The sequence below is a fragment of the Haematobia irritans genome, chromosome 4 (genome assembly GCF_050003625.1).
Source record: "Haematobia irritans isolate KBUSLIRL chromosome 4, ASM5000362v1, whole genome shotgun sequence".
In the NCBI taxonomy this organism is placed as follows: Eukaryota; Metazoa; Arthropoda; class Insecta; order Diptera; family Muscidae; genus Haematobia; species Haematobia irritans.
Genome location: NC_134400.1, coordinates 163,191,374 through 163,218,894, shown reverse-complemented (window position 1 = coordinate 163,218,894; position 27,521 = coordinate 163,191,374). Strand labels below are relative to the sequence as shown.

The following is a 27,521-nucleotide window of genomic DNA, read 5'->3' as shown; positions in this document are numbered from 1 at the left end:
CAAATTTGTAAAAATCGAGCAATATTCTTATGTAAGAGCTACAAGTACGTATAAGTACGATCGGCTAGTTTATCAAAATTTGAAATTTGAGTAACATTGGTTAATAAATAAGAGTACTATGGCCAAATTTGCGAAAATCGAGCGATGCATATATATGGAAGCTATATCTAAATCTGAACCAATTTGCATATTTTGCAGGTTTGATTAATACCACAAAAGGTTACCTTGTGCAAGATTTGAGTAAGATCAGTTAAGAAATGAGGCCTGTATGGTCAAACATAAGGTTATTTGGGGCGAATTTTTGAAAATCAGGTGATACATATATGGGAACTATATCTACATCTACACCGATTTCGATGAAATTTTGCACATATAGTTAGTACTATAGAGGACTGGATCTAGCCAACTTTTAGTAAGATCGGTTAATAAATAAGGGTTCTATGGCCAAATTTGGGATAATCGGGCTATACATATATATGGGAGCTATATCTAAATCTGAACCGATTTCGATGATTTTTTGCACATATAGTTAGTGCTATAGAAGACTACATTTAGCCAAATTTGAGTAAGATCGTTTAAAAAAAAGCGCAACGTGACCCCATTTGTCGAAATCGGGCGATACATATATATGAGAGCTATATCTAAATTTGATCCGATTTCTTTCAAATTCAATAGCGTTCGTCCTTGTGCCCAAAAAACTCCGTGTACCAAATTTCATCAAAATCGGTTAATAATTGCGACCGGAATCCTGTGAACAACAAATACATGGACAGACGGACGGACGGACGGACGGACACCAAGCGCTAGATCGACTCAGGAGGTGATTCTGAGTCGATCGGTATATATTTTATGGGGTCTAAAATCAATATTTCTGGTAGGCACATTTTTTGGCCGATCAAACTTATTATACCCAAACCACTATGTGGTTTAGGGTATAAAAAGAGGAACTAGCTAAATTATTTTGGGTAATAAATCCAAATTTGTGCAAATCGGCCAATATATTTATGTACAAGCTATGTACAAGCTTGGGAGCCACCGTGGTGCAATGGTCAGCATGACCGCCTTGCATACGCAAGGTCGTGGATTCGATTCCTGCTACGACCGAACACCAAAAAGCTTTTCAGAGGTGGTAATGCTGGTGACATTTCTGCGGGTTTCAAAGCTTCTCTAAGAGGTTTCACTGGAATGTGGAACGCCGTTCGGACTCGGCTATAAAAAGGAGGTCCCTTGTCATTGAACTTAACATGGAATCGGGCAGCACTCAGTGATAAGAGAAAAGTTCTCCACTGTGGTATCACAATGGACTGAATAGTCTAAAGGCGTTTTCGATTCCCAAAAAATATGTTGCCTTGGTGTTACACTACTTTTTCCCTAATTGACATTTCGCCCAAATGATAGTGTAATTCTAAAGTTATTGTTAATTTATAATATTGTGAGGTATAAAGGATCCAAAATCTATGACAGTGTCCTTGATATGTTGCAATCAATTTCGAGAATGTTGCACCTTTTTTCCCAATCGAAATCGCCATAGATAAGTGAGCCTGATACATCGGGCTTCCACATAACCTAACTTAACCTATGGCCAAATAGATAGTCCAATACATCAAAATTTGAAATTTAAGTAACGTTGGTTAATAAATAAGAGTATTATGGTTAGCTTGTGCTAAATTTGAGTAAGATCTGATAATAATTGAGGCTTCTATGGTCAAAAACATGGTTATTAGGGGCAAATTTTTCAAAATCTTGTAATACATATATGTGGGAGCTATATCTAAATCTGAACCGATTTTAATAATATTTGGTAGGTTTGATTGATGCAATAGGAGCTATATCTAAATCTGAACCGATTTAGATGATATTTGGAAGGTTTGATCGATACTATGGAAGGTTACATTTTGCTAAATTTCAGTAAGATCGGGTAATACATAATGGTTTTATGGCCAGATTTGTGAAAATCGGTCGATATATATGGGAGCCACCGTGGTGCAATCGTTAGCATGCCCGCCTTGCATACACAAGGTCGTGGGTTCGATTCCTGCTTCGACCGAACACCAAAAAATTTTTCAGCGGTGGATTATCCCACCTCAGAAATGCTGGTGACATTTCTGAGGGTTTCAAAAGCTTCTCTAAGTGGTTTCACTGCAATGTGGAACGCCGTTTGGACTCGGAGTGCATCGGTTATATAAGCGCAACATTACCCCATTTGTCGAAATCGGGTGTTACGTATATATGGGAGCTATATTTAAAGTTGATCCAATTTCTTCCAAATTCAATACCGTTCGTCCCTGTGCCCAAAAAACACCATATACCTAATTTTATCAAAATCTGTTAATAATTGCGACCGGAATCCTGCGAACAACAAATACACGGACATACGGATGGACAGCAAGCGTTAGATCGACTCAGGAGGTGATTCTGAGTCGATCGGTGATTCTGAGTCGATATATTTTATGGGGTCTAAAATCAATATTTCTGGTAGGCACATTTTTTGGCAGATCAAAGTTATTATACCCTGATCACCAGAGAATGAAGCCGACCCATTTTTGTCGGCGGCGGCGGACACTAAATTTTTGCCTCCGGCGGCGGCGGCTTGACGGCTGAGCCGATATAAATTTGTTCACTCGGCGGCGGACAATTATCCATTATAAAATCAATTTGAAGTTAATCGAATGGTAATGAGATTAGTTGTACAACCTATCTTACAAACAAATTTACTTTTCGTTCAAATTTTCTGAGCTAAATTTTTGCTAAATTATTATAGCAGATTAAATATGATTGGTTGTGTTCAAAATTTTGGAAAAAAATACGACAATTTAATAAAAATTTTTCTGATTTAAATCGATATTTTTGATTACTTGGCGGCTAAATTTGAGTCGAGATGAGTCGACATATTCGGCGGCGGCGTCGACTGGCAAAAAATGGTCGGCGGCGACTGAAATCGGCGGCGCGACTCGGCGGCTTCATTCTCTGCTGATCACTATGTGGTTTAGGGTATAATAAATCTTTTGAAGATTCTTGGTATAAATTTAAAGGGCCGATGTTGATTTTGAATAAAACACAAACTATTTAGGAAATTATTGTAATTTTATTTTACTATATTATATTGGTATTACTCAATTATGTATGAAACAAAGTATCGGCCAAATGGGCGCCGCGACCTCGGTGGTACACCTCCATCTGTAATGTACAGGACCACGGAGGATCTCGATGCAAGTTCTAATAATTTATAAACATCCTTCCGTCTATGCTGAGTTAGGACTGCGGGAGCCTTTTTCTAGCTAACTTCAGTCGGGTGGGGGGTTCTCGTCCTGCTCATCATAGACTAAGTTCCCATTACAATAATTAATTTTTATAGACTCCCTATTTTTTTAAGCTGCTCTGAAACTAAATGGACCAATATGATTACAGAAAATAAAAACAAACACCCGCTTTAATCAAGAGAAAATTAATTTAAAAAGAATAACACTAAAAATGGTATTTTCCGAAAGCCAATATTATATATATCTCTCAGGTGACATCGAGAGACAAGCCTCATAACCCTCGCCTTCCTATGTTCTAGTGGCTTAATTTCATTACCTAGAACCCCAATTCTAAAGCTTTTATTACATGTTTATTGATTTACATTCCAATAAGAAAACATGAAAATTTTAGTTTAGCAATCCATTATAATTATCGAATTTTATTCAAAACATTTTTAAATAGAATTTTTAGAAATCGTGCAATATAGATATAATAGCTAATATAGAATAATTTTAAGTAGATAAGTTTTAATTAGTGAAATTTAACATTATACCTTGATATAAAACATATTATGGCATAGTAATTTTGTTTAGTATGCATTTATGAAGGAATCATCAAAAACCATAACTCTAGTATTTAAGTTTTTCAATATGAATTCAAGTTGATAAATATAAAAAAAATTTAAAAAAATACGTTCTGATTATATACCAGAAACAATAGAAATATATATTTATACAAACGAAAGATATTGATTTTACAAAATTAATTTATGATTCGGGACACCCCTATAAACCCTTATCTTTGTGCATTTGATTTTGTTATTTTTTTGTTTCATTTCATAACAAAGCAATTATCAGGTGATAGAAATATTTACTATGAGTTTGTGCTTATGCCAGAGAGCCGTATAGGGTATAACACTTATGATGATCAACAGTACTCATGAATGAATATTCTTGTTAATGCTTGTGACGTCATTGCTGTGGGAGCTCAGCTCCAGACATGAAGAAGAAGACTCAGCAATAGTATAACATTTATGAATGATTGTTTTGTTTTGTTTTTTTACGCACAGGTGTCTGGTAATAGTCACAATCTCATATTAAAGATTTCTACACTCACGCAAAAACCTCAATGCAAGAAAATATAATATCACAAAATATATTATAAATTTTTATAAAACTCACCAGCATATCGATCCGTAGAAGGCCTTCGCAGGTAACGATGCTGTAGATGCTGTTTATGGGATAAAAATTGGATTATACTTTCTTGCAAATATTTTTAAATCTGCAATTCCATTCAGCAATAGCACAATAAAAATGTTATGGTCGAATCCCAATTTTTTAACTTAGAGTTTAGATGTCAAAAATACAGGCTTATCTCCTTGAATTCATAGCACGATATCGATCTTGACGTAATTGATGAATTTAAACGAAAAAGATGATGTAGCTGGTCTTAAAACATATGTAAAACAATGGTGACTCTAGGGTGAGGCTGGAATGGATGTCTGGAGGTTTCTTTACATTATGCCGATCACGATGAAATTGATCATTTTAAGTAGAAATGATGAGATGACTTGGTTTAATTCAAATGATGACTATATGGTTAAACCCTGAGATAGATTCCATTACATTATACGATTACAATTTTGGTTGAAGTTGATTGAAATAATGAGGTGACTCGTAGTTACTTGTAGACTTTATGATAAAACTGTGAAGTGTAGTCTGTCGAACTAGGGACTTGCCTTAATTCAGAAATAACATGCTGATGGCTTTATGTAAAAATTATGAAACTGGGATGGATCCATAATGAAATTGATGATTTTAAGTTAAAATCATGAGATGATTCGACCTAATTCAGATGGTGATGAATAGGTGAAATGTGAATGGCTTTTAGTCAGCCAGCCCAGGGACTTGCTGTAATTTCCCACTGGCCTTGTGTAGAAATTTATGGTTCCTCTTATTACTTCATTTCTACCATTTCGCCATAGAAATAAATTTCAGGAAAATAGTGTTCGGAGTACGCTCTCCCTATGGAAATGTTGTTGGTTGCGTATATTACTTAATGTAAGTGGGGAGGCGCGGAACCCTTGACAATGATATAACTATTCGTGGACACAACTCGTTCTCGAATGGGAAAAGCTTATTTTCTCTTGATGCTGGGATCCCATTAAATTTGGTCAATGAATATATTAATTTCCAACTGGATGAGTCGAAAGCTGACTCCACGTGATGAAGTCAGATTGGAGTAGGCAACAAATTTGCATAAACCTCGTTTTGCGACTAAATATGTTTTCTGATTGAAAATATAATTTATATGAAATATAAATTTCATTAAAAATTCCACTGATGTTTGTCGATTTTTCTAGTAAATTAAAAATTAATTTCTTGTGACTTTGATCCGAACACCTTACTGGATCAAATGGAAAGGAAGTTCTTGAAAATTTTGCAAGCCTTGTGGGGTTCCATTGCTGACATGCAAGTGGCTAAAGAAAAACGTCAAAAGGTGTGATCGAACAATCACTGTAAGTACGATTACCGTCCCAAAAGTTGCCATTGAAAAATCGCGATTAAATTCAGGGTTGCCACAACATAAATTGAAATTCATAGATACCATCACTTTAAGAGATTCATTCACTAAAATTTGTTTTATCAGGTTAGTGAATAACATATTCACTAAATGTTAAAAATTTGGTTTATTCACAAAAATATTCTTTGACTAATTATTTAATATTTCTGTTCCAACTTTCTGTGTAACAAACGTATGAACAGTCAAGTAAAATATGAAACAAAACTATGATGTGTAAAGTGATCTGAGTCTGAGACAAGCGCCTGATAGTAATATGAGAGAGTTCTACTACTCTTTGAGAAGACAAAAAAAAATGAAATAAGTGAGGATTTGAGAAAAAATTGATTTATAACAAAGAGTCATTTAGGCAGCGTAGACAGCACAATTACCAAAAAAAAAAATGAGAATATTGAATTCAAGTTTTTGTTTGTGATCCTGGTATAACAAATAAAAGTGTTCTTTCGACCTTCTATATTTTTTTTTTCTTTGGCAAACAAATTCTTGGTTTCATCCCCTTTTCGTCTTTCTTTCCTTTATGAGGCATATCAGAAATTTTTGTGTCTACGCGGTACTAGTCGACAAAGACGTCCACTACAAAAACAGATTATTTGATAGATTTTCATAGGCAAATAACCTGGAAAACGGACGTCTATAATTTGATATCCTTTCCATGGAAAGTACCCACTATTTTCCCAGTCATATCCTCCAATACATAATAGCTATTGCCCAATTTCTCACGAATTCTAGCCTTAATAAATACCGGTGATAATTTTGCATTAAAGCCTTTTTCAAAATTACTTTGTGCAAAATTACGCCTATATACTTCCTGACCAATTTTATAATTTTGTGGTCGAGCCCTGAGATTATATTGGCATTGATTCCTATCGTAAGCCTCTCTAATACGCTTTCGTAAACTATTTCTGAGAAGCTGTAGCTGATCATCTCTGCATAAATCAGTAGTCAGTTCGTTAAGCAAATTTAATTTCTGCAAAAGTTCATAAGACGAAGCATGCGTGATCATATCAAATCCATATAAAGCATGATATGGTGAGCAGTTTATGGATTGATGGTATGAATTGCGAAGAGCACAACTGATCGCGCTGAGATTTTGATCCCATTGTCTATGGTCGTTTTTCAGAAAGGCTCTAATTCCAGCAATTATCGATCGGTTTACTCTCTCCGAGGCGTTAGCCTGCGGGGAGTAAAAAGCCGTGTACATATGGTTAATGCCATATTTGGTGAAAAAAGCGTTTAGTTCATTGGCTTTGAACTGGCTGCCGTTATCTGAAACGATTGTTTCAGGTACACCATATGTATGGAATATCTGCGTCTGTAGAAAGTCCATTATAGCCGTCGAAGTAAATTTTTTGAGTGGACAAAGCCAATGAAATTTACTAAGATGGTCAAGTACAATCAAAATACCAATAAAGCCTGATTTGCTCCTTGGATAAGGACCAAGCAAATCAATATAAAGGCGTTGAAAAGGCCGTACGGAAGGTATGTGCTTACCCATAGGAGGTCTCATAATAATGTTTGGGTTTTTAGTGGTTTTACACACATCGCAATTCTGCACATACTCCCTAACGTCCTTAACCATTCCTGGCCAGTAAAAGTTTCTGCGCAACAGTTCTAAAGTTTTGAATGTACCTCCATGAGCTGTGACAGCAGTATCATGGGCCCTATAAATGGTATCATTTCGAAGACCATGTGGAATCCATAGTTTCCATGAGCGCTGTTCCTGGTCGTCATTACCAGAATAATGTTCTGTGCGAAAATACACATATTTATCAATGACCTTAACATCTGGAAATTTCGCTTCATTTTCCACAACCCTGCTACGCAAATCCACATAATCTTCTGCATCGAAAAATTTAGAATTCAGGTCAACTTCTGCCTCCACAATTTCTACACTGCTAACTTCATCGAATGGTATCCTTGACAAAGCATCAGGGACCACATTCTCTCTACCCTTTCTATGGCTGATCGTGAATTTATATGGCAGAAGCTTAAACACCCAGCGGGCCAAACGTCCGCTTAAATCGGGCTGCCGCATCAGCCATAGAAGGCTAGAGTGGTCAGTGATAACTTCAAAATCTTGAAGTTCTAAATAACAACGAAACCTTTTGATTGCTTCCAGAGCAGCTAAACACTCGCGTTCGGTAACGCTGTAGTTACGTTGCGCGGTGTTTAGCTTCTTGCTCATGAAAGCAATCGGCTTCTCGTTACCCTCGTCATCTTTCTGCACAAGTACGGCTCCAATTCCGTAATCACTTGCATCGCAGTGAAGATAGAACTTCTTGGCAAAATCCGGGTTTGACAATACAGGCGTAGAAGTTAATAACCCCTTGAGTCTCTCGAACGCAATCTGAGCTTCTGAGGTCCACTGGAATTTTTTCTTACTTTTCAACACTTCAGTTATTGCAAAAGTTTCTGAGGCAAAATTTGGTACAAATCGACGGTACCAACCGGTTAACCCCAAAAAACCTCGCACCTGCTTCAAATTACGGGGGGCAGGCCAGTTCAGAATGGCAGAAACTTTTTCGGGGTCGGTAGTAATACCACCATTACCAATCACATACCCCAAATAGTTCACTGTCCTTACACAAAATTTGCTTTTCGAAATATTTAAGGTAAGATTGGCTTTCCTAAATTGGGATGATATCCTTACCAATACTTCAAGATGTGAGGGAAAGTCTTCAGACACGATGACGAGATCATCCAGATAGCCAAAAACGCAATGGCGTAAGTCCGGTGGGATAATCTCATCCATTAGCCTGCACATTGTCTGTGGGGCATTACAGAGCCCGAAAGGCATTACCACAAATTGATACAATGGCCTTCCAGGCACTGTAAATGCCGTCAATGCTTTCGACTTTTCGTCCAGGCTAATCTGCCAGAAGGCATCCTTGAGATCCAATTTGGATATCAAGTTTGCCTTCGGCAATCGTGCGAAGATTCCCTCAATATTTGGTAATGGATATGCATCCTTTTTCGTAACCGAATTTAATTTTCGAGCATCTAAGCACAATCTTACTTTATTCGGTTTTACTACCAATCTCATTGGAGAACTCCAAGGAGAATTGGAAGGTTCAATGACTCCAAGTTCTAACATTCTGTCTATTTCCCCAAACATTAATTTTTCAACCGCAGGGGAAACTGGGTAAAATCTCTGCTTTATAGGTAGAGCATCGCCAACATCAATGGTGTGCTTAATGAGGCTAGTTCTACCCAGTCCCTGGGTTTCGAAATTAGGAAATAATTCAATTACAGATGCCAATTGTCTATTTTGTTGGTCAGTCAGACGAAATCGTTCTTCCTGCGCTAGATTAGATTCCATCTGGCGATCTTGATCTAGAGAGGATAACTCAGAAAAATCACAAGGTGTTTTGTTCGTAAATAGCAAATCAACAGATCCAGTAATATCTGGAAAAAGTCCAAATGTGCGGCAAAAATCTACCCCTAGGATAACCCTTTGGGCGATAGATGGCACAATGAAAAACCTTACACTACCGCTCTTGGATTTAAATGATACAATGACATCAAGCCAGCCGAGTACATTTTGCACATTACCATCTGCTGTTCGCACCTGCGATTTACATTTAGAAAAATTTGGGTATTTATGAAAATTGTGGCTTGCCAATCCTGCACCGATGCAGCTAACATTAGCACCAGTGTCTAACAGACCATATTCATCGAATTCCAAAAATGAAATTTTCGCGTAAAAGCGCATATCTTTCGGATTAGAGAAAATTGCAGAAATTAAAAATTTCTTACACAATTTTCTTCGATTAAAAAACATCCTCATTCGTGTGGTTGATCGTTTAGGTCGCTTTTGGACATAATTGGAAACAGATGAAATATTAAAAATTTCGTTACGTTTCTTAACATACATTTCATACCGTTTATGGTATGGTAACTTCGGACAAAGTATTCGAGAATTATCAATTAAATCAGGTATTTCATACTGTGATATCCGCTTTAGGATCGATATTTGTTTTCGTGGCATATCAGGATTCGTATCCGGTTTATTCAAGTCATGGCTGTTAGGAATGTCATTATCAGAAATTAAATATTTGTCACATTGGGAATCAGAATTCAAAGCGGGATTCTCTATTGGATTTAATCCTTTGGAGAACCCAGGGTTCGAAAGTTTTTTGTCGTGTTTGAGTTTCGGGTTTTACAATCAACACAATTGGGTTTAAAAATCCCTTTTGCACCACACCCATAACAAAATATGGTTCTTTCGGCCAAACAATCTTGCCAGTAGTGCCCCACTGTGTTGCAATTCCAACATTTAGAATTCTGTCCAACCTTATTCAAGGCATCGACATTAGGCATTAAATCTAATGTCTCATCAATCTCTTCATCTATACCTATCTCCGCAACCTGTCTACGTTGCATTTGACTCGATGGGTGACTGCGTGTCACCAAATTTCGTCGTACATACTCGTCATTAAGAAAATTCTCACGAGTTTGTACCAACTGACGCAGATGAGAAATCGAATTTATCTCAACATACAATAAATCTTGACGAACTTCTGGACGGAGATTTCTAGGAAGAATTTCCAAAAGTTCATTTTCTGGAATAGGCGTTGGTAATCGATCCATAATGGATGAAATAGATTCGAAAAACGAGTCAAACGTTTCGTTTGGCTTTTGTTTTCTATTACGGATCTCTTCTCTCAAATCGAAAGAAGTTTTACATTCCTTATATTGACCCCTAATAGCCTGTGAGAAATCATTCCACGATATGGAGGGCGTCTGTTTGTGATACCGCCAGTACCATTCTTTCGCTTTTCCAGTCAATAGGGTATTCAAATTCCTAATTATGACGGAAAAGTCGCCTCCAAAATTATCATTAGTCAGTGACTTAATCCTATAAAGGAACTCCTCAACGTTTAATCCAGAGGACGATCCATCGAACTTAATGTTCCAACTTTGGATTATAGATGTCACTTTATCAGATGGCATTCCATTCACACTTGACCCAGAAAATACATTTGGAGACATATTTACCAAACGCTCACTATTTGATATGTGTTCCTGGAAACCACCATTAACATTGATACCATCATTCGACACATTTGCATGATTTCGATTTGACAAATTTTGTCCCTGGGGTAAAATATTCATTCCCCGTAACAATCGGGCTAAATTTGATTCAATCATGCGGTTTATTTCACCGTAATCGATTGAAATGGGAGCCGGTGGATTGCTTAATCCAGGGCCAGGAGAATTGATATGGTCCTGATTTGTGTTATTAACATTTCGATTCGGTGTCACTGGTACTCCAGTACCTTGGTCCACGTAGCCGTATGGAGGTTCTTGAAATAAATTACGAGTAGCATTACGGGTATTATAATGCTTAGACATAGCACCCCTTGGTTTACCCCTTTTATTTCCTTTCGCTGTAGGAACTGATTTGGACGATATCACGTGACTCCTCAACTCACTGAGTTGACAAGGTCTCTTACAGACGGGACATTCCGAAGAATTTGATAAATAATCCTCGATACATCGTCTATGAAATGGGTGAGAACAATCATTGATTATAAGACAATCTTGTCCCTCACTCATTACCTCATTACAAACATGACAAACTGAAGGTTCTATCACCAAAGGTGCTAAAGCTGATGCTTGGTCACCTTGGCTATCCAAGTTTGGATTAGCTCCCGGAGGAGGTGTGTGATGCATTTCAGCCAAAAAAAATTACTAATGATCAATTAACGAAAAATATTTTCCCTAAACAATAAAAAAAAATAAATCTCCGAAAAATTTCCAGCTCAATATCGAAACCAATTTGCAAAAATTAGAATGTTGCAATGAAAATTACGGAAAAATTGTTTTGACAAGGCCAGAAAATATTTACTGATTGAATATAAAAATATCATAAAGTTATGTTTTCTTATTTGGAATGCATATCAATGTAAATGGAATAAAATTGGCTCTCTATCGATAAGTACAGGATAATACTAATGGTCTATGGGACACTTTTATATTTTTCTAAGATACAAGTCTACCGAACAAACCAGCAAAGAGAAAATTCTATACTTAAACTCTCCTACAAAACATTGGTCGTCAAAATGCTGTCAGCAGTTTTGCCGAAATCCTAATAGATTCATAGCTACTGATATCTAAGTTCAAGATAAAAACTAATCCCAAGAGAAAAAAAAATAAAAGTGTACAAAAAAATAAAGAATATCTCACATTTGCTCATACCAATCTACGAAAATGTTAACAGCAGATAAGCGGTTAGCTCTTTCGATCGTTCAAAATGCTAATTATCCAGAAAATCTCTGAAAACTATTCATAAAATGGAAATTGCAAAAATTAAGACATTCAAATTTGACTAAAATTAACTCTAAAAGAAAAAGTTATTAAATAAAAAATAGAGCCAGGGGACAGCGTCCCTCGGGCCCCACACGGTTGGGCGCCAAATTATGTAATGTACAGGACCACGGAGGATCTCGATGCAAGTTCTAATAATTTATAAACATCCTTCCGTCTATGCTGAGTTAGGACTGCGGGAGCCTTTTTCTAGCTAACTTCAGTCGGGTGGGGGGTTCTCGTCCTGCTCATCATAGACTAAGTTCCCATTACAATAATTAATTTTTATAGACTCCCTATTTTTTTAAGCTGCTCTGAAACTAAATGGACCAATATGATTACAGAAAATAAAAACAAACACCCGCTTTAATCAAGAGAAAATTAATTTAAAAAGAATAACACTAAAAATGGTATTTTCCGAAAGCCAATATTATATATATCTCTCAGGTGACATCGAGAGACAAGCCTCATAACCCTCGCCTTCCTATGTTCTAGTGGCTTAATTTCATTACCTAGAACCCCAATTCTAAAGCTTTTATTACATTTTTATTGATTTACATTCCAATAAGAAAACATGAAAATTTTAGTTTAGCAATCCATTATAATTATCGAATTTTATTCAAAACATTTTTAAATAGAATTTTTAGAAATCGTGCAATATAGATATAATAGCTAATATAGAATAATTTTAAGTAGATAAGTTTTAATTAGTGAAATTTAACATTATACCTTGATATAAAACATATTATGGCATAGTAATTTTGTTTAGTATGCATTTATGAAGGAATCATCAAAAACCATAACTCTAGTATTTAAGTTTTTCAATATGAATTCAAGTTGATAAATATAAAAAAAATTTAAAAAAATACGTTCTGATTATATACCAGAAACAATAGAAATATATATTTATACAAACGAAAGATATTGATTTTACAAAATTAATTTATGATTCGGGACACCCCTATAAACCCTTATCTTTGTGCATTTGATTTTGTTATTTTTTTGTTTCATTTCATAACAAAGCAATTATCAGGTGATAGAAATATTTACTATGAGTTTGTGCTTATGCCAGAGAGCCGTATAGGGTATAACACTTATGATGATCAACAGTACTCATGAATGAATATTCTTGTTAATGCTTGTGACGTCATTGCTGTGGGAGCTCAGCTCCAGACATGAAGAAGAAGACTCAGCAATAGTATAACATTTATGAATGATTGTTTTGTTTTGTTTTTTTACGCACAGGTGTCTGGTAATAGTCACAATCTCATATTAAAGATTTCTACACTCACGCAAAAACCTCAATGCAAGGAAATATAATATCACAAAATATATTATAAATTTTTATAGAACTCACCAGCATATCGATCCGTAGAAGGCCTTCGCAGGTAACGATGCTGTAGATGCTGTTTATGGGATAAAAATTGGATTATACTTTCTTGCAAATATTTTTAAATCTGCAATTCCATTCAGCAATAGCACAATAAAAATGTTATGGTCGAATCCCAATTTTTTAACTTAGAGTTTAGATGTCAAAAATACAGGCTTATCTCCTTGAATTCATAGCACGATATCGATCTTGACGTAATTGATGAATTTAAACGAAAAAGATGATGTAGCTGGTCTTAAAACATATGTAAAACAATGGTGACTCTAGGGTGAGGCTGGAATGGATGTCTGGAGGTTTCTTTACATTATGCCGATCACGATGAAATTGATCATTTTAAGTAGAAATGATGAGATGACTTGGTTTAATTCAAATGATGACTATATGGTTAAACCCTGAGATAGATTCCATTACATTATACGATTACAATTTTGGTTGAAGTTGATTGAAATAATGAGGTGACTCGTAGTTACTTGTAGACTTTATGATAAAACTGTGAAGTGTAGTCTGTCGAACTAGGGACTTGCCTTAATTCAGAAATAACATGCTGATGGCTTTATGTAAAAATTATGAAACTGGGATGGATCCATAATGAAATTGATGATTTTAAGTTAAAATCATGAGATGATTCGACCTAATTCAGATGGTGATGAATAGGTGAAATGTGAATGGCTTTTAGTCAGCCAGCCCAGGGACTTGCTGTAATTTCCCACTGGCCTTGTGTAGAAATTTATGGTTCCTCTTATTACTTCATTTCTACCATTTCGCCATAGAAATAAATTTCAGGAAAATAGTGTTCGGAGTACGCTCTCCCTATGGAAATGTTGTTGGTTGCGTATATTACTTAATGTAAGTGGGGAGGCGCGGAACCCTTGACAATGATATAACTATTCGTGGACACAACTCGTTCTCGAATGGGAAAAGCTTATTTTCTCTTGATGCTGGGATCCCATTAAATTTGGTCAATGAATATATTAATTTCCAACTGGATGAGTCGAAAGCTGACTCCACGTGATGAAGTCAGATTGGAGTAGGCAACAAATTTGCATAAACCTCGTTTTGCGACTAAATATGTTTTCTGATTGAAAATATAATTTATATGAAATATAAATTTCATTAAAAATTCCACTGATGTTTGTCGATTTTTCTAGTAAATTAAAAATTAATTTCTTGTGACTTTGATCCGAACACCTTACTGGATCAAATGGAAAGGAAGTTCTTGAAAATTTTGCAAGCCTTGTGGGGTTCCATTGCTGACATGCAAGTGGCTAAAGAAAAACGTCAAAAGGTGTGATCGAACAATCACTGTAAGTACGATTACCGTCCCAAAAGTTGCCATTGAAAAATCGCGATTAAATTCAGGGTTGCCACAACATAAATTGAAATTCATAGATACCATCACTTTAAGAGATTCATTCACTAAAATTTGTTTTATCAGGTTAGTGAATAACATATTCACTAAATGTTAAAAATTTGGTTTATTCACAAAAATATTCTTTGACTAATTATTTAATATTTCTGTTCCAACTTTCTGTGTAACAAACGTATGAACAGTCAAGTAAAATATGAAACAAAACTATGATGTGTAAAGTGATCTGAGTCTGAGACAAGCGCCTGATAGTAATATGAGAGAGTTCTACTACTCTTTGAGAAGACAAAAAAAAAATGAAATAAGTGAGGATTTGAGAAAAAATTGATTTATAACAAAGAGTCATTTAGGCAGCGTAGACAGCACAATTACCAAAAAAAAAAATGAGAATATTGAATTCAAGTTTTTGTTTGTGATCCTGGTATAACAAATAAAAGTGTTCTTTCGACCTTCTATATTTTTTTTTTCTTTGGCAAACAAATTCTTGGTTTCATCCCCTTTTCGTCTTTCTTTCCTTTATGAGGCATATCAGAAATTTTTGTGTCTACGCGGTACTAGTCGACAAAGACGTCCACTACACATCCGATGGTCCAACGTTTCGATGACGCTGAGGCATAATAGAGGTTCTGTGCCGTTAATGTGCCGAATAATCCCATCCTTTAGCTCTTGAATTGTTGCTGGCTTATCAACGTACACCTTTTCTTTCAAATAACCCCAAAGAAAAAAGTCCAACGGTGTCAAATCACATGATCTTGGCGGACAATTGACATCGCCATTACGTGAGATAACACGGCCATTGAATTTGTTGCGCAAAAGAGCCATTGTTTCGTTAACTGTGTGCAAGTGGCACCGTCCTGCTGAATCCACATATCGTCCACATCCATATCTTCCAATTCGGGCCATAAAAAGTTCGTTATCATCTCATGGTAGCGAACACCATTCTCAGTAACTGCTTGACCGGCCTCATTTTGGAAAAAATTCGGCCCGATGATGCCGACAGCCCATAAGCCGCACCAAACAGTCACTCTTTGTGGGTGCATTGGTTTTTCGACCATCACTCTTGGATTATCATTCGCCCAAATGCGGCAATTCTGTTTATTGACGAATCCACTAAGGTGAAAATGTGTCTCATCACTGAAGATGACTTTCTTCGAAAATTGATCATCCACTGTTGCCATTTCTTGGAACCATTCTGTCCATTCACAACGTTTGGAATGGTCAAGAGGCTTTAGTTCTTGAGCCAATTGCACCTTGTAAGCGTGTAAATGTAAGTCTTTATGCATAATGTTCATCAATGACGAGCGTGAGAGGTGCAATTGTTGGGCACTACGACGATCTGAACGCCCATTTTCATAATAAGTCTGGATAACTTTAACACGTTGTTGGATTGTGTATCTCTCCATGGTTCAAATTGAATAAGTCTGAAATAGAGAAATGTCAAATAAAATTCGTAAAAAAAACTTGGCGTTTAGGTGTGATTCACATTCAACATCGGCCCTTACAATTTATGGGGGTCGGCCTATATGTGAGCTACCAATAATAGTAAACGGATCAGAAGCACATCTTATGTGGTTTCTAGAAGATATATTTTTAAATCATATACCGATATTCAAATGTATCGGAAGAAAAATTTGCCTTCCCGGAGTCAAATCGGTATAGCATCGCTTCGTATGATTATAATTGGCGGTATGAAAATGGGATCCAGGGAAATGAGCCCCAAACCCCAATGAAACATATATAACCTAACTTATTAACATTTAGCACTGGTTAATACTTTTCAACTGGCTAATATCTGGATTTGAGAAATATCAGGAAATTCTGTTCAAGTTTAGTTCCCATTAACATTCACCCTTTAAAAACAAGTAAGAAAAGTCTAAGGTCGGACGGGGCCGACTATAGTCAAAAGTTTCTATAGAAAGTACATTTTTGACAAAATTTTGTATAGAAATTGTATTTTGACAAAATTTCTTAAAGACATAAAATGTTGACAAAATTTTCTATAGAAAAAATTTTGACAACATTTTCTATATTTAGATATATAAAATTTTGACAAAATTTTCTATGGCAATAAAATTTTCGTGGATTATTTTTGGCTCTTAGAGGCTCCGCAAGCCAAATCTGGGGACAAATCTAAGAGTCGGTTTATATGGAGGCTATAGGTAAAAGTAAACCGACATGGCCCATTTGCAATGTCATCTGACCTAAATCAATAACAACTACTTGTGCCAAGTTTCAAGTCGATAGCTTGTTCCGTTCGGAAGTTAGCGTGATTTCAACAGACGGACGAACAAGCTTAGATCGACTCAGAATTTCACCACGATCCAGAATATATATACTTTATGGGGTCTGAGAGCAATATTTCGATGTGTTACAAATGGAATGACAAAGTTAATATACCCCCCATCCTATGGAGGGTATAATAAAAGTAAGTCTGAATCCAGCTTTGCACTTTAGCATACTACATTAAAATTAAATGTCTTTAGCCCATAGTCCTTTATTTCTAATTATTGTTTTAACTCATCTTGACATATTTGTACTAAGTTTTTTTTATTATTTCTTTTGGAATATCCGACTATTTGTGCTAAATTTGGCCTTATTTTTTGGTGCTCTTTGGTGTAATCTCAAGCACCTATTAACCAGAGACCATAAATTCTCAATGGGATTGAAATCATGACTTTGTGGTAGAGGCGTGCACGTGACACGAAATTGTCGTGACTCACGAAAATTTTCGTGATTTGTGCGTGAGTCACGCTCATGACAACAGCGTGAGTGTGCGTGAGCGTGATTAACAAACAATAATGTCGTGCGTGAGCGTCAGTCACGAAAATAATATCTTCGTGAGTGTGGGTGAGTAACGAATTACACTCACGAAAATATTCCTGCACACCAACATAAAACGCTTAAGAGTTAAATTCAATTACAATTTTAGTGACACCTGCGATGTAAAGAGTTTAATAACACTCTCGATTTTAATAATGCTCATGTTTTCAGACACTTCGGTAAGGTAAATTAATCATAAAATTATTCGTGAGTCACGATATTTTTCGTGAGTCACGATATTTTTCGTGAGTCACGATATTTTTCGTGAGTCACAACGTTTTCGTGCGTGAGTGTGCGTGAGTACAATTTTTCTTTTCGTGAGTGTGTGTGAGCGTGAATCCATTTCCCTACTATTTTGTAAGTAACAGGTTGGCTGATAAGTCCCCGGTCTAACAAAGAAAAACACATTTTTGTCAAAATTCGTTTTTATTATTCAACATAGTTCCCTTCAAGAGCGATACAACGATTATAACGACCTTCCAATTTTTTGATACCATTTTGGTAGTACTCCTTCGGTTTTGCTTCAAAATAGGCCTCAGCTTCGGCGATCACCTTTTCATTGCAGCCAAATTTTTTCCCTGCGAGCATCCTTTTGAGGTCTGAGAACAAGAAAAAGTCGCTGGGGCCAGATCTGGAGAATACGGTGGATGGGGAAGCAATTCGAAGCCCAATTCATGTATTTTTGCCATCGTTCTCAATGACTTGTGGCACGGTGCGTTGTCTTGGTGGAACAACACTTTTTTCTTCTTCATATGGGGCCATTTTGCCGCGATTTCGACCTTCAAACACTCCAATAACACCATATAATAATCACTGTTGATGGTTTTTCCCTTCTCAAGATAATCGATAAAAATTATTCCATGCGCATGCCAAAAAACAGAGTCCATTACTTTGCCAGCGGACTTTTGAGTCTTTCCACGCTTCGGAGACCGTTCACCGGTCGCTGTCCACTCAGCCGACTGTCGATTGGACTCAGGAGTGTAGTGATTGAGCCATGTTTCATCCATTGTCACATATCGACGGAAAAACTCGGGTGTATTACGAGTTAACAGCTGCAAACACCACTCAGAATCATCAACACGTTGTTCTTTTTGGTCAAATGTGAGCTGGCGCGGCACCCATTTTGCACAAGAGCTTCCGCATATCCAAATATTGATGTATGATATGACCAACACGTTCCTCTGATATCTTTAAGGCCTCTGCTATCTCGATCAACTTCATTTTACGGTCATTCAAAATCATTTTGTGGATTCTTTTCATGTTTTCGTCTGTAACCACCTCTTTCGGGCGTCCACTGCGTTCACCGTCCTCCGTACTCATTTCACTACGCTTGAATTTTGCATACCAATCAATTATGGTTGATTTCCCTGGGGCAGAGTCCGGAAACTAATTATCAAGCCAAGTTTTTGCTTCCACCGTATTTTTTCCCTTCAGAAAACAGTATTTTATCAAAACACGAAATTCCTTTTTTTTCCATTTTTTTTACAATAACAAAAGTTGTTTCACAAAAGACGCTCTATCTCACAAACTAATTGACTTACAGACGTCAAATTTTGACACGAATCATTTGAAGGTTGGTACTATATAAAAATAATGTGCATTTAATACTAGCGACGCCATCTATGTGTCAGACCAGGGACTTATCAGCCAACCTGTTATTTTAACTGCACAAGAAGTTCATTTGAATAATTTTTTTATAAGTCGATATTTTTGATATTTTTAATGGGAAACTTAAGCATTTGTTACCCTCACCATTTTATCTGCTTTTAAAGTCATATTTACATGAGAGAACATTCTTTGTTAGCATCAATGATATTGAGTCCGAAATTGGAAAAATTTAAGCTGGAGTTTCTCAAGGCAGTGTGCTTGGGCCTGTGCTTTATACAATTTTCACAGCTGACATGCCTGTAATGGATTAGGTAACATTAGCAACGTACGCATATGACACAGCAATATTGGCGACTAATAAATGTCACAAAAAGGCTACTAAAAAAATCCGAAACCAATTAAATACAATGCAAGAATGGTACAAAAGGTATTAAGGTTAATGCCGAAAAATCTGGTCATGTTTCATTTAGTCTTCGAAGAAAGGAATGTCCTCCACCTGTATACAATGGAACAGTAATAGAGTCAGCATACTCTGTAAAATATCTTGGACTTCACTTGGATAAAAGACTAACTTGGAATGAGCACATTCGAATGAAAAGGCAGCATCTAAACATTAAAACAAAAAGAATTCATTGATTGTTAGGTCAGAGATCTACACTAAGTTTAAATAACAAAGTTCTGCTCCATAAAACAATTTTAAAACCAATATGGACCTACGGAATTCAATTCCAACGTAGAAATTCTTCAAAGATACCAATCAAAAACTTTGAGGCTTATTACTGGCTCTCCCTGGTTTGTCAACAAAAACAACATTCACAAAGATCTCAACATTCCTCTTGCGACATGTTCTTGATCTCCCTTTTATTTAAGTAAAGCTTAACTATCAATGTCATGTAAATATTAGATATTTTAAAGAATATATTGTTAGGTTCAATGGAGCCTAAACAATTCAGTTTAAGATATGTAACAAAAAATTTGCTTAATGTTTTGTAGAAAAATAGATTGCAAATAAACAGAATTATTAAAAAAAAAAATTGACACGAATCATTTGAAGGTTGGTACTATATAAAAATAATATGCATTTAATACTAGCGACGCCATCTATGTGTCAGACCGGGGACTTATCAGCCAACCTGTTATTTCCTCCTTTTTTCATGTTACTGTCCCAATTCTAAGAAGAGTATAGTGTCCTTTCGTTATTTTTATGAAGATCCCTTGTAATTTTTGTATATTTTCCACCGTTTTTTTTTATACCCACCACCATAAATGGTGACGGGGGTATAATAAGTTTGTCATTTCGTTTGTAACACATCGAAATATCGATTTCCGACTATATAAAGTATATATATTCTTGATCAGGGAGAAATTCTAAGACGATATAAGCATGTCCGTCTGTCTGTCTGTCTGTTGTAATCACGCTATAGCCTTCAATAATGGCGCTATCGTCCCGAAATTTGGCACAGATTAGTTTTTTGTTTGCAGGCAGGTCAAGTTCGAAGATGGGCTATATCGGTCCAAGTTTTGATATAGTCTCCATATAAACCTACCTCCCGATTTGGAGTCTTGGGCCTATAAAAACGGTAGTTTTTATCAGATTTGCCTGAAATTGGAAATCTAGAGGTATTGTGGGACCATAAAGAGGTGTGTCGAAAATGGTCCGTATCGGTCCATGTTTTAGTATAGCCCCCATATAGACCGATCTCCCGATTTTGCTTCTTAGGCGTCTAGAAACAGTATTTTCTATCCGATTTGTCTGAAATTGAAAATCTAGAGGTATTTTAGGACCATAAGGAGTTGTGTCGAAAATCGTTCGTATCGGCCCATGTTTTGATATAGCCCCCTTATAGACCGATCTCCCGATTTTGCTTCTTGGGCGTCTAGAAACTATATTTACCATCCGATTTGCCTGAAATTGGAAATCTAGAGGTATTGTGGGACTATAAAGAGGTGTGTCGAAAATGGTCCATATCGGTCCATGTTTTGGTATAGCCCCCATATAGACCGATCTCCCGATTTTGCTTCTTACACGTCTAGAAACAGTATTTTCTATCCGATTTGTATGAAATTGAAAATCTAAAGGTATTTTGGGACCATAAAGAGGTGTGTCGAAAATTGTCCGCATCGGTCCATGTTTGGATATAGCCCCCATGTAAACCATCCTCCCGATTTGGAGTCTTGGGGTCTATAAAACCCGTAGTTTTTATCCAATTTGCCTGAAATTGGAAATATAGAAGTATTTGGGGACCATAAAAAGGTGTGCCGAAAATGGTGCTCATCGGTCCATGGTTTCATATAGCCCCCATAGAGACTGATTTCCCGACTTTGCTTCTTGGGATTCTAGAAACTATATTTTCTATCCGATTTTCCTGAAATTGAAAATCTACACACAGAGAAGTTATTGGTTGAAAATCGATTGATGTAATGAAAATTCTGCATTTACAATGAAATCACAGTTGTGTTAATATATTTACTTTATTTACAACCCTTATTTTGTTCCTTCTACCATTTGGCGCTTATTATTATAGATTTTTGTTTATAATACAAGTCAAATAGTTGTCTGAACTAACTGTCTCTCTTTTGAAAAAATTTTGATCGAATTCGATAAGCACAACCAACCTTATAAACCCCTCATAACTGTAATTTAGTATTCAGAACTTTCAATTGATACTCACAGCCGAATTGCTTTGGAAGTTTTTTTAAATGTCAATAATGTTATTACCAATTATTCAATGTTGAAGGAAAACGTGTTTTTTTTTTAAATTTAAGATAAAAACCACTGAAAACGGAAAAAATTTCAGCCGTTTCCAAGTTTATTTGACTCCTCGGTGGACTGGCTGTCAAATGGTTTTACGAACAACTCGCGCAGGCTTCAGGATATCCAAGGCACGAGTCAAATCGAGTTACATATATAGTTTTGGATGTGGAACAATTTTATTGCCTTAAAGGGCAAAATATTAAACCATTTAACGACTTTAATGCGTCTGCCAAAGGAAGTGACCATGGCGAGTAGATTCTTATTTATTTTTTAAAACTCCACACTAATTGTTCGACTTAATTTGTAGTGTTTTTAGACTGGCTATGTTGGTCCATTTTATGGTATACCACTATGTGCTCAGGTCGGACCCCATTTACTAAGGTACTAAGAGTCCCTATCAATTCTGCAATCCATACTAGCGGCTATACTTTTAGAGGTGAACATTTTTTAAAATTGTTATCAATGTATTGTATTCAGGTATAAAGTGATTTTATGTACGTTTCTATTATCTAAAAATATAAATAAAATACAATATTTTGAGGAAAACATTATTTTCAATTCGGTTAAGGTGTTAGTAAAGTTGGGCAATACAACCAAATGAAGAAGGGAACAACGACCAATTTCATTGTCTAATACAACCAACTCCATATATAGTATTAGTTGGATTTCCCATAATTCGATTGAGTCGACCGAATTTGTCGGGTATCACAACTGCCAGCAGATAGTTGTTGTAACTGCCAAAAGGAGGTTGGCAATAAATTCGATTATCACAACCAATCTGTACTCTCTGTGTAGAGTTCTTTTGGAACCATAAAAAGGTGTGCCGAAAATGGTGCCCATCGGTCCATTTTTTGGTATAGCCCCCATATAGACCCATCTCCCATTTTGCTTCTGGGGCTTCTAGAAACTATATTTACCATCCGCTTTGCCTGAAATTCTTGAGCTACAATAACTGTGTTTATTACATGATTTGCCTGAAATTCGAAATCTAGAGGTATTTTTAGACCACAAATAAGAGTGCCGAAATTGAGGTATATCGGTCCATTTTTTGGTATAACCCACTCATACATAAAATGCTGCTCTCAAGGCGAAAACACATGCTGTTTATGTCTATTGTCTTGGTTCCGAATGTCTATTCTCTTTACTCCGAATACTCATTCTAATATTCAAATTAAATAATATCTAGACTTAAGCATATCAAATGTTTGGCCTTATCATAAAACAGTTTTCCGAAACAACATACAAGGCAGTGTTGCCAGGTGATTTTTGATTCTTCCCCCCAAATCTTAAGAAAAAAACCCCTAAATTGGTCTAAGCTTTTTTCAAAAACCCCCAAAAAATTTCAGAGTATAAAAGTACAAAAAGTGGTCCCAAAATTACATGAAAAAATCCTATAGTGATACACTTTAAAAATTAAATTTAACACAAATATATATCCTGAAAGAAGAGTTCTTTCCCGAGAAACGACATTTTAGAAAAACTAATTTTTCTTTTGATGCTAAAATTTTTTTTTCGTTTGAAGTAAATAAAAAATAAAATTTGCTATTTAAGAAAATACTTTAAAACAAAAGAGATTTTCGTTTGTTTAAAATTTCATCCCTGAGGAAATTATTTTTTTTGTGGATGTAATAATACAATATATCAATTTAAAAAGCGGACTTACCCTTAAAAAGCTTTCAGCTGCTAAGTTAAAATACGATTGTTTTTAATTTTGTCAAATATTAAAAATGCCCTTTCAACAGAAAAATTTGAAAAAGATAACGAAAATAATGCTATTGGATACTTGTTTGTATTTAGGATCTTCTTGTTGACTTTCCGCATCTTTTTCTCATAACTCATGCTAGAATTGTTCCGAATTTGCTTGAGAATTGCTCCACTTTATAAGGTCTGAAATAATTTTTTACCCCCAAAAATCCCCCCAAATAAATTTTACCCCTAAAAATCCCCCTAAACGTGAAAAAACCCCCTAAATTTGGGGGAAAAACCCCTAACCTGGCAACACTGATACAAGGGGTTTCACAGAAATTGCTCTTTTTTGATTCTCTCGCTGTGTTATGTTGATGTCTTTCGTCAACCCTCCCGGTTTCCATCACTATTTCTTTCTCTACACTAATAGAAAAAATTGCGTTTCACAATCGTGAACGGACGTTGTCAAAATGAAACGGAAACGTTCACAAAAAATCAAAACGGAATGTTCACGATTTCGTCCACGGGCGTTCACGATTTCATGAACAGCATTCGTTTTTCTTTGGTCATAAAATGTCTTAAAATAATTGTTAGACGTTGTTATGTCAACTCCGCCGTTGGTGCAATGTGCTAAGGCGACTGTTAACGTGTATCGTGCAGGCAACACAGGTTCGAGTCACGGTAGGGGAAATCTTTTTTTAATTTTGTTTTTAAATTCGTAACCATTACGTTTTCAGATCATGAACGCTGGTTGTTGTTTTGAAAACTTATGGTGTCATTTTTACGTTGTCAGATTGTCCCCATCTGTTCTCAGTTTGACAACACATGTGTGTTGATTCACTTTCATGAACGGATCGTTTCAAAATGACCACGCCGTTCATGATTTTTTCTATGGGTGTATACTCTCCCTCTGTCGCTCTCTGAATATAATATCACAACATATATATGTTTACTCGAAATTTGTAAATTTATATATGTTTACATTCACACATATTATTTTTATGAAACATTCATGCCCCAAACAAAATATGTTCTAACATATGAGCCTATGTGTCCCAAACATTTAGTGTTAGTTTAGGAACATTACATGCTTGCACTTAAATATATTGTGTTTAAAAAATGTGCCCGAAACACATTTTGTTTATATCGGAACATATGAACAACATATTTTTCTAACAGTGCAATAATGTTCTATTGCATCATATTAAAAATGTTTGTTCTTTGTTTCATCTGACCATTTAACTTATTTCCAGTCATCAACGACCCAATCTCTGTGGGCCTTACCAGACATTTCCTATTTAATAACGATTGCAAAATGTGAAAACATGCACTCGGTTTTGCTCCTCACTTAATACATTGAAGCTATATCTAAATCTCAAATGATTGCATAGTAAAAAATACTAATTCCTACTTCCTGTGCAAAATTTCACGTAAATCGGAGTTTAAATTCTGCCTCTGTGGTCGTATGAGTCTAAATCGGTCGAAAGATGTATAAGGAAGATATATCTAAATCGCAACCGATTTCAACCAAGGCATTTATAACCGGAACCTTAATTCTACTCCCTGCGAAAAGTTTCAACCAAATCGGAGTACAACTTTGGTCTCTGTGGTTATGTTAGTGTAAATCGGACGAAAGGTATATTTCTTCCAACGTTAATAGGGTTATATTCTAATCCAAAGTATATACTTGTGCTAAATTTGAAGTTGATTGGGCCAACACTGCGACCTAGATTTCGATTACAAAAATGTGTTCACACACAGGCAGACAGACGGATGGATATGGCTAGATAGACTCAGAAGCCGGCCCGTTCCACATTTTGGCGCAGAATATAAAAATGAAAAATTGAGAAAAGGTAATAAAATTAAACTAAAACCAAAGATGTTTTTGCACCAATATCATTCAAATTTAGCTACAATTGAACTTTGTTTCCTGTGCATGGTTAAAAACATATGAGTAGCGCCCCCCCCCTCGTAATCATTACCAATGTTACTTGATTTCAATTTAAGTCACTTATTAAAATTCTAAATAACAAAGCCCGAAAAACAATCTCTCATTTCAGGCGAACATCCGGAGGCAATGCAGACTGGTTCTTCCGGTTGTCAATATTCATGGTTGACAATAGTCCTACTGATAGCTCACGTACTTTTCAACAAGCAACAATCATTGACATGGAATATATCAACGGCAAGGCCAAAAGTCATCATGGCCACAAGAAATGAATCTACATCGTTCTGTAACACCGCCATCCATCATAGGCTAACACAAAACTACGACTACTCCTCCCACCGATGCCCGAGGACCTTCAAAACATCAAAGCACGCACATAGTAGAGATTTGCATAACATTGAAAATCAATATGACTTACCCAGCAGTAAGGCGTTATGCTGACATCATTTCAATCATTAACGACTACGATTTTAACCTTTTTCCTTTGAGAGGAATAAGCATAAACAAATAGTGAAATGCAAGAACAAAGAAAAAAAAACAAAAAACAACAAATCAACAAAATAATTAAACTAAATAAAAATCAAATTAAATAAATTTAAGAGCTAATATAAGCAGACTAGATTTTACTATTGTTTTTATTTTTATTTTCAAAAAATGAATTAATAAATAAATGAAATAAAAAAATTGCAAATTTCTTCAATGTTGTGTTTTGCCACTGCAGTTTCAGATTCCTTAGTGACTTTAGAAAATGTTGACATAATGGCGTCGTTCTGTATCTCAAGTAGTATTAACGCTGTGCCACTCTAGTGACAAATTTGCCATTTGTTTCGAGCGATGGCATTTTTTTCCAAACTTCGATTTGGCTTTGTGCATTGGGACCATGAAAATAAGGCCTAAAAGCTAAATGAAATAGGCCCATCAAAAAGTTACACTGAAAAAAAAATATATTGTCGTCAGGTCAAAGATTTCATGTCTTTAAAATACGAATGTAAATTTTGCTTAGTATAGAAAATAAAAAAAATAAATAAATATCAAAAAGACAAAATACATGGTTATAAGTCGAAAACAGAATATAAATAAAGGGTGATTCTTTTGAGGTTAGGATTTTCATGCATTAGTATTTGACAGATCACGTGGGATTTCAGACATGGTGTCAAAGAGAAAGATGCTCAGTATGCTTTGACATTTCATCATGAATAGACTTACTAACGAGCCACAACGTCGAATTTTCAGTGAATGGGCCCTAGAAAAGTTGGCAGAAAATCCGCTTTTTTATCGACAAATTTTGTTCAGCGATGAGGCTCATTTCTGGTTGAATGGCTACGTAAATAAGCAAAATTGCCGCATTTGGAGTGAAGAGCAACCAGAAGCCGTTCAAGAACTGCCCATGCATCCCGAAAAATGCACTGTTTGGTGTGGTTTGTACGCTGGTGGAATCATTGGACCGTATTTTTTCAAAGATGCTGTTGGACGCAACGTTACGGTGAATGGCGATCGCTATCGTTCGATGCTAACAAACTTTTTGTTGCCAAAAATGGAAGAACTGAACTTGGTTGACATGTGGTTTCAACAAGATGGCGCTACATGCCACACAGCTCGCGATTCTATGGCCATTTTGAGGGAAAACTTCGGAGAACAATTCATCTCAAGAAATGGACCGGTAAGTTGGCCACCAAGATCATGCGATTTGACGCCTTTAGACTATTTTTTGTGGGGCTACGTCAAGTCTAAAGTCTACAGAAATAAGCCAGCAACTATTCCAGATTTGGAAGACAACATTTCCGAAGAAATTCGGGCTATTCCGGCCGAAATGCTCGAA

The 27,521-nt window shown here is 35.9% G+C and overlaps 1 protein-coding gene across 1 annotated transcript in view; it reads left to right on the top strand.

The window, feature by feature from the left end:
• Positions 1–26,311, top strand: part of LOC142236216 (hemicentin-2-like) — a 115,957-nt gene extending 89,646 nt beyond the window's left edge. The window contains exon 7 of the mRNA XM_075307479.1: positions 25,815–26,311. Within this exon, the coding sequence (XP_075163594.1) occupies positions 25,815–26,143 (329 nt within the window). The 3' untranslated portion in view covers positions 26,144–26,311. The remainder of the gene's footprint in view (positions 1–25,814) is intronic.
• The last annotated feature ends 1,210 nt before the right edge of the window (positions 26,312–27,521 follow it).